Source organism: Myotis lucifugus, unplaced genomic scaffold (assembly GCF_000147115.1).
Source record: "Myotis lucifugus unplaced genomic scaffold, Myoluc2.0 scaffold_255, whole genome shotgun sequence".
Classification (NCBI taxonomy): domain Eukaryota; kingdom Metazoa; phylum Chordata; class Mammalia; order Chiroptera; family Vespertilionidae; genus Myotis; species Myotis lucifugus.
In genome coordinates, this window is record NW_005871303.1 from 1717021 (window position 1) to 1725304 (window position 8284).

An 8284-nucleotide genomic window follows, 5' to 3' on the forward strand; every position below is an offset into this window, starting at 1 on the left:
TGGTACCATCTTCCAGTCTCTCTCTGACGGACCGTCCTGCCTGCCTCTTGTAGGGATCCTCCCAGATGGCCCAGGACAGTCTCCCCATCCCAAGACCCTCACCCCATATTCAGAGGCCCCTTTGCTGGGTAAGGTAACATAGTCACAAGTTCTGGGATTGGGATAAGGATACCATTGGGCCTGTTGTTCAAACCGAGTCTCGGTTTCAGGTTTGATGCCTCAACTCTCCTGCTGACGGGAGAATTCCCACTGAGGCCTGTTCTTCCTTTTCCATGGGAACAGTGCTGTTCAGTCTGGGGCCTGTGTGGGTCTCTCTCCACCCCCACCATTCACTGTCCTACCTGGGCATGGGAGCCTTTCAAGACAAGGAATCTCTTTGTACTTAATTTGCTGTATTTTGACCTGGAGCACAGACAACACTGCCTTTAACCGGGCTGGTGCATTTTGGTGGATTTGAAACAGGCCTCAGAGGCACACATAGTCCTGAGTGTCTCCCAGCACACTGAGGGTTTCTAACATGATAGTCTTATAACAGGGTCTCGGTGATACATTTTGTGACCATGAGGGCACAAACTACACTCAGCCTCCAATTGCATTTCTTTTTCTCAGCCAGTCAGTGGTGAGTGTGGGCATGTCACTGACTGGCTGAGGTCTCCAGCACCCTGGTCCTCCCTGTTGGGATTTCGGGGATGCTGTGTCATCCAAACCTGGCTACGGAATGGAAGAAACCACCACAGGGTGGGTTCTCAGGACCCTAGACCTATCCTGAGAGGTCTCAGGCCTGCATCCCTCTGCCCGGGGACCCAGAGCAGTGGGTCCTGGAGGTGAGCAGACCAGAGACTGGGAGGCGAGGGAACCATTGACTGAGTGCCTTCTGAGGCCAAGAGGCCGAGTGCGGCCAAAGCTTCACCTAATCCCAGAGGCCTCTCCTCCCCTTCCCCAACCCCCCAGCGTGGACACAGCTGAGGCAGGTGTACAGAAATAGTGCCTTTATTTCCTGAAGCCCAGGCATAAGCAAAAGGGCAGGGGGGACCTCCTCGCCTAGGAGGGTATCAGGCCCTGCTCAGTGGGCAGCTCTAGGTCTTTCTCTTCGCTGACTCCAAGGGGCTTTGGATTGGCCTGTGGGAGGTCAGGGTCTGAGATGGAAGTCTCCCCAAATCTGTGTACCCACACCCTCCCTGGGGCCTGCCCCTCCCCCGCCCCACTGACAGCCTCTTCTAGAGTCTAGACTTTGCCTTGGCTGTGCCCCTGTGGGAAGATCATCCTCTGAGGACCCCCTGAACCCCCTCCTTGCCTTCCCACCCCCCCCCACCCCCAGTTCCTTTCATGATTCCAGGGCTCACAGCTTCTTCTGGGCTGGCCCCATCCTCTTGTTTGCTCTGGGCTTGCGCAGTGACTTGCACTCCGAGCTTTTCCAGTTCCTCCTTCAGCCTGGACATAAAGGGATGGATAAGAGGGGGGGAGAGGGAGGGGGAGGGGAGGAGAGGGAAAAGAGAGCGGGAGAGAGCAGGGGACAGAGGCAGGAGACTCCCTGAGCAGCCTCCCCTTACAGACAGGGAGAGGGGCTCCATGCCCACCTCTGCCTCCTCTGCTGCAGCTGCTGGCACTCCCCCTGCAGCTGCTCGTGGCGCTGGGCAGTGTCCTCCAGGAGCTCCTGGGCCTTTCTGGTCTCCTCCTCAAACAGATGCCTGAGGGGGGGGCCATCAGTGCTGTGGCTCCCTCCCTCTGCCCTCCCCACCCTGTCCCTGGCTTACACTGCAGCTGCCGCCTCCTTGCTGCGCAGGAAGAGCCCCTCGGTGATGGCAGAGCAGCCCTTGGTACCAAACTGGGAGCACAGACGATTCTTCACATCCTCCAGCTTTGCTTCTACCAGCTTCTCTGCAGCAGGAAGGGACAGATGGGCAGGCCAGGGCAGATCAGGGCAGGGCAGAGCAGGGCCCCCCCATTCTCACCTTCCTTGAGCAATTGCTCATTGCTGCTGTCCAGGGCGCCAATCTCCTGGGCCAGCTGCTCTGGACTCTGAGGGGGTAGAAAGGAGGCCATGCTTATCTCCCACTTCCCCCCTTCGCCTCCGAGAAGCCTACTTGCATCTAGTCTTCACTCAGCAGGCCTCACTTCCTACCACCCTGGCCCTGCAGACATGCCGGGCACGGTCCAGCCCCAGGGGCTCTGCACTGGCTACTGCCTCTGCCTGGAACGGTGCTGTGCTGAGAGGCTCAGGAGGTTGTCCTCTGGAGAATCGGGGGCCAGCCAGCCCTGTTGCTCTTCCTCATTCCTCTGCGTGGCCCCCTCATTGAGCCCTTCCATCCTGACATTCATTCTCTCTTACTAGTTTCTGGTTTGGAGGTTGGGATCCCTTGGTAGCAAACACTGACCCCCACCCCTACTTGTGATGTCCCCAAATATATCTAGGGGTCTCCTTGATGGATGACCCCTCCTTAGTTCATCAGGATTCCTCCTGACCACTGAGGGGCCCTGAAAGGCAGCAGGGATGGGTGGGCAGGACCAGCGAAGAGGATGAAACTGGGTGGCAGTGAGGGTGGTGATGAGGCTCTGACGGGAGGGGATTTTGAGGTATGGCCGTCACAGCTTGCAGGCACTGGGTGTGGTGGGTGAGAGGAATGAAGCCGGGAGGATGACTGAATCTGGGGCCTGGTTCTGCCAAGGAAGATGGGGGAAATGGGAGGAATGGCTTTGAGTGACTCACGTGGAATTCCCAGAGGTCCTTGTGCTGGCTCATCAGTTCCTCCAACTGTTCCTCGAAATCCAATCTGGGGGCCAACCACAATTGGATGAGGGGTCCTGGGTTGAGACGCCCCACATCCTGGCCCAGGCCAAGGGTCTCCATGTACAGTCCTGGGGAGGGGGGCTTGCCCATACTCTTTGCTCTTCTGGGGAAACTTCACCACCTTGACCCTCTGGGTCTTAGCTTGGCCAGTTCCTCTTAACCCCCATCCCTGATATCACCCCCATCTATAACCCATTCCAGCCCCCGAAGGCCTCAGGCACTGGGCTTTACCTCAACTGCCTCTGTTTGCTCTTCTCTTCCTCAATCTGGAAGTTGAGGGCACAGATTCGCTCCTTGCACTCCTCTAGCAGGGCTTGCTTCCTGGAAAGAGGCAAGACAGCCCTCCATCATGTTCTCTGAATGTCTCCCCAGGAAAGGGCTGGGGTGGGGCTTCTGCTTCCTTCTCCTGAGGTCTGTCCTAGGCCTCTAGGTGGAGTCCTTCTTTATAACTTCTGTGTGTGTGGTGGGGGGGGGGGGGGGACGACATGAGCACATGCCCCCTGGAAATATCTTGGTGAGGATTAGGGAGATCAACAGGGACATGGTCAAGTGCAGAAGCACACACACATTCATCTCATCTGAATTTCCCAATCTGAGGATGCCAGGACTTGGTGCCTCTGGTCACAAAATGAACTGAGTAAGTGTTGAGGAGGCGGAGAGATGGATACACAAATAGGTGGATGAAGAATAATGGATGATTGATGAGAGGCTGAGTGGACAGACGGTTGAAGGGACAGATAGGCAGGTAAGTGAACAGACAGCCATGGAGCCGGTGGAAAGAGTAAAAGGCTTAGAAGAAAAACCAGCCAGAAGAATTGAATTGGTATTCTAGCAAAAAAATGATTATCCCCAGTGAGTGAGAACACCCACAACATGCCTGCCTATTGCGAGAGCTGGGCCTTTCCATTGGACAGGAGAGCTGTGATCCGCGACATTCCCCTCACTTTCTTTACCAGAATGAAGGGCAGGGCAGAGTGAGGTCCAGGTGAGCGCTTACCTCTGTGCCTCACTTTCCTTTTCCTGGCAATGGAGCCGGAGGATCCTCAGGGTCTCTGCAGGGAAAGGAACCATCAAGGCATCAGGTTTGTGGAGAGGTAACAGCGTTACATCATGTGGAGTCTCGTGGACACGTGGTGGGACTCTGTCATTTGCTACAAATCGGGTGGAAGCCACAGGAGGGATGCCAGCTCATTCAAAGGCTCAGGTGCCCTGCAGGGAGTGAGCTTCCGCAGGGCGCAAAGGCAGAAGCCTGGGGCAGTGTAGCTGTCGTTACCTTGCTTTTTACTCAAGATCTCTTTCAGGCGCACTTTCTCTCCACTCACTGGAAAACACAGTAACAGGTTCAGGTATCAAGGCACATTCCGGTATCAAGGACCACCCCCTGTACCCTCAGGGACACGGGCAGTTTGGTACAGCACTCCTCCGAAAAGCAAATGTGGACCCCTCAAGGCCAACCCCCTTCCCTCTTGTGCCCACACTCCCTGTGAGCACCAAATGCTCTGATGTGACACAGGGTGACTGACTGGAGGACCCTGTGGAATGCAGGTGTGTTTATATGGAGGGAAGAGAGAAAGGAAACACATCATCTGAAATGGGCCAAGACTGTGAGGAAACACGTCAAGCAGGAAGGGCATGTAATCAGGTGGTGCAGGGTGCTGTCTTTGGACGGGATGATTGGGGAGGGTCTTTGAGAATGGAAATCTGAGCTGGAGCTGAATGATGATGTGAAGCAATGGGAACCGATATTATCTGGGGGAACAGCCTAGCAAAGGCCGTGAGGTGGAAGTCTGCTTGGAGGGTGTTTGGGGAATACTCCTACCCACAGTAGGCAAGGGGGAGTTTGGTAGGCTAGGACCTGAGGCTGGAGAGCAGGCGGGGGCCCTTGGCCACAGTACACATGCTCAGTGCCTGGAATACTGGGTTCAGGGAGGCATGACATTGGGGACCTCTGAGTGAACCTTGGCACACTTACGTGAGTCCAGTTCCTTCTGCAAGGTCTCCCAGACAGTCCGGGCCTCTCCCAGCTCCTCACTGGCTTTCTTTTTTGCTGTGCCAAAGAGCAGGACAGACATTGTCAGGGCAGCCTCCAGCTACACAATTCCTTGTAAACAGTGACATTTCACATTTGTCTTCGAGCGAACCCAGAGGGACCCAGATTTTATTGAGCAGAAAAATGAGGCTTCCAGAGGCCTTTTTGTTGGGCTCTGTCTGCAGCAGGGCCAGGATAATGGACCCAGGACTAGAACAGCTGCATTTGGATGGACCCGTGCTTGGTTTAATGCTCTGCAGTTGCTGTTGTGAAATACTTAGTAATTTCTGAACAAGGGGTCCTGCGTTTTCATTTTGCACCGGGCCCTCCTGGCTGACAAGCTAAAATTCCTGAGCTCACCCACCTTGTTGGACCTCATTAATCCGGTTAATCAGGACCTCAACCCTGGGCTCTAGGCTTCCCGCTGCAGGGAGGAAAGGAGTTTGAGTAAAGATGACAGGGCAGGCAGAGGCACATGGGGACCCTCCAGGGGCTCACATTCAAGGTAGGGGAGACGAGGAAGAGATAAACCAAGATACTGACTCGGGCTGTGGTAACCGCAGTCAAGAGAAATAGAGGGGCTAGGGAATCAAAGACTGAAAGAGTGGGACATGCTTCTTCAGATATGGGAAGGCCTCTTCAAGGCCCCAAATCAAGTGAGGGGGCAGGCCCTGCACTCCTGGGGTGGGAATGGGAGGCCGTCGGTGCAGAGGTCTGTCCTGAGATGGCAACATGGCTGGGAGGAGCCTGGTGAGCAAGCAGAGAGGAGCAGAGGTGAGGTGGAGGGAAGGGAGGTGAAGGTGAAAACCTGGGTCTAACTTTAATCCCTTTCATGCAGTGAGTCAAGTGGGTGGGTAGTCAGCGAGGGGGTTGCAACTGGGTTTTGGGAAAATGTTTTGCCTGCTATCCCCTTATACTTTAATTTTGGATCATAGGGCTATACTTTTATTTTCAAGAATTAAGTTTTAGAAGTAAGAGTGAATGAATTGATTTCCAAAGGTTGTGAACTGTGGGGCCTGTAGTTGAATCCACTTCTGTTTGAGCCTCAGTTATAACGGAGACATATGACCTTTCTGCAACTTCTTCACCATCTCCATCAAGTTTTCAATTTTCTGTGAGGACTTGGCCTGCCCTGTGGAGACAAAACAGAACATTTCAGATCCTGTAGGAGAGGCTGTAGGAGAGGAAGGATCCGACAACCTTGGCTGGGACTGAGATGGGCTGAGGGCAGACCTCCAGTCAGAGAGGTGCCCCGGCTGGCTCCTTGTCTTGAGGCGGACACTGCACGAGAGATAAATGGAGCCCCTTCGTGAGCAGCTTGCACTAACAGGTAAATGACACCTCAGGTCTCCCTTTACTAAAACTCAGGGTGCAGGAAGGGATGCACTCTCACTGCTGCTACTGTTCAAGGCTGGGTCCACGCTCGTGATGTAATAGTGAAAGGAAAGAAAGGAGGGATATAAGAAACTGAAACAGCCAAAACCGGTTTGGCTCAGTGGATGGAGTGTCAGCCTGCGGACTGAAGGGTCCCAGGTTTGATTCCGGTCAAGGGCATGTGCCTGGGTTGCGGGCACATTCCCAGTGGGAGATGTGCGGGAGGCAGCTGATCGATGTTTCTCTCTCATCGATGTTTCTAGCTCTCTATCTCTCTCCCTGTCACTCTGTAAAAAATCAATAAAATATATTTTTTAAAAAAAGAAACTGAAACAAGGAGTCAGAAATCACTGCAACTGGCAGACACCATAATCAACTAGAAAGTGCTAGAGATCTCATTTTTAAAACCCCACAAGGAATAGGAAGAACGCTTAATAAGATGTCTCATTTAAGCATATGTAAATACAAAGAGCTTCCCTGTATACAATCAATTGTTATTCTGAACCTCACAGTAAAGTATTTCATGTTGACATGTTATAACCAATATAGGCACTTGTGTTTTTCACTCCCTAATAAAGTAGTAGATCTAGGTAATTATTACTAATGGCATTAACAGACAATAAAGATAACCGGACATCATGAGACACTCAGGTAAAAATACAAGGTAGGATTCTTGACCAAAAATGACACATACTCACTAAGCCTCTCAATTTAAATATCAAGTCAGAGGAAACACAGGGACAGGGGAACATGTTAAATGGCTCATGAGTATGAAATGAGCAACATTCTGATTGGGAAGCTCCACAGGAAAAGCAACCCAGCTTCTTTAACAAATAAATTTTTGGGAAAAGGGAGAAAGGAAGACCCTTACAGACTAAAAGGGATTAAAGAGACATGTTAACCAATTTCAGTAAACAAACTGCATTTAGATCTTGATTCAAACAAATGCACTTTAAAAAATATTGATGACACAATCAGGGAAATTTGAAAATTGACCAGATAAGTTGATGAAACAAAAGAATGATTGTATCTCTTACAATTTCAGAGGTCACAATGGCATTGTGGTGAGCTTTCTGAAAAGAGTACTTATCCTTTAGAGAATGTTTAGAGATGTACGAGGCCGTATCTATGGGTTACGTGCTTTGATGCCTGGAATGCTGTGAAATGAAACAGTGGAGGGGTGAGGAGAAAAGAGCAAACCAGACTGCCCAGAGCTGATCATCGTTAAAGCTGAAAGACGGGCTCGTAGGGTAATTATACTTTGTTCTCCACCTTTGTATATGTTTAAGTTTTTTCATAATAAAAATTTTGAAAATCAACCAACCAACTAATCCATCAATATGGAGAAGCTAAACAACCATTTCTGCATGCGAGTGGCGAAAAGAATGGTTAACCAAAAATTACACAAATGGCCAAGAAACATTTGGAAAGAGGGACACCCTCAAATCATAACGAAAGAGATGAAAACCACGCCTTGTGCCCCGGAGGTGGGTGAAGATGAGGAAGTGTGACAGCGGCGTTTGGGCTGCCGTTGGCCGCGGGGCCCTTACACCCACGGACACACTGGAGACCAACGCGACCTCTGGCAACCGTGTGGCTGCAGCAACATGTTGAAGACAATCCCACTTCTAGGAATTTACCCATCAGACATACTCAGATAACTATTCAACTCAGATAAATATTCAAAGGGCACGAGATGACACTGAAGCAGTGTCTGTTGATGTCAAAGTGGGAAACCCATGGAGAACTTGGGCTTCATCCCCACGACAGGGCTCTGTGCAGCGTCAGTCCCCAAATACGCGTCTACTGCGTCCACCGAGTCCACATAACCTCTGGCTCGAAGGATGGGAAAGAGTGTTTACTGTTCACATACACTTCTGTGTATAGTTATATTAAGTTAACAAATTTCTGCGTATAGTTATACTAAGTTAATAAATTTCTGCGTATAGTTATATTAAGTTAATAAATTTCCCCGTAACCCCAAAATGACTTTTTAAAAAATATATTTTTATTGATTTCAGAGAGGAAGGAAGAGGGAGAGAGAGAAACATCAACGATGAGAGAGAATCATGGATCGGCTGCCTCCTGCACGC

At 51.2% G+C, this 8284-nt stretch overlaps 1 protein-coding gene across 1 annotated transcript; it reads right to left on the bottom strand.

Annotated features, from left to right (window-relative positions):
* Positions 1 to 1041: 1041 nt before the first annotated feature.
* On the bottom strand, positions 1042 to 5932 carry SYCE1 (synaptonemal complex central element protein 1). The gene is made up of 12 exons (XM_023762667.1): positions 5887 to 5932; positions 5182 to 5241; positions 4761 to 4835; positions 4062 to 4109; positions 3786 to 3840; positions 3020 to 3109; positions 2708 to 2771; positions 1953 to 2019; positions 1755 to 1878; positions 1578 to 1688; positions 1344 to 1431; positions 1042 to 1119 (listed from the first exon to the last, which is right to left on the bottom strand). Exons 1-12 carry the CDS (start codon positions 5912 to 5914, stop codon positions 1042 to 1044), a joined length of 888 nt encoding a protein of 295 aa, XP_023618435.1. The 5' UTR covers positions 5915 to 5932.
* Positions 5933 to 8284: the final 2352 nt, after the last annotated feature.

What these genes read in the sequence shown, in the direction of transcription:
- SYCE1 (XM_023762667.1), bottom strand. Translation starts at nt 5,914, where the DNA reads ATGGAGATGGTGAAGAAGTTGCAGAAAG. An exon ending in TGAGCAATTGCTCAAGGAAG is followed by an intron (nt 1,879 to 1,952) that starts GTGAGAATGGGG and finishes TTCCTGCTGCAG; the next exon opens with AGAAGCTGGTAGAAGCAAAG. An exon ending in CTGCAGCAGAGGAGGCAGAG is followed by an intron (nt 1,432 to 1,577) that starts GTGGGCATGGAG and finishes CTTTATGTCCAG; the next exon opens with GCTGAAGGAGGAACTGGAAA.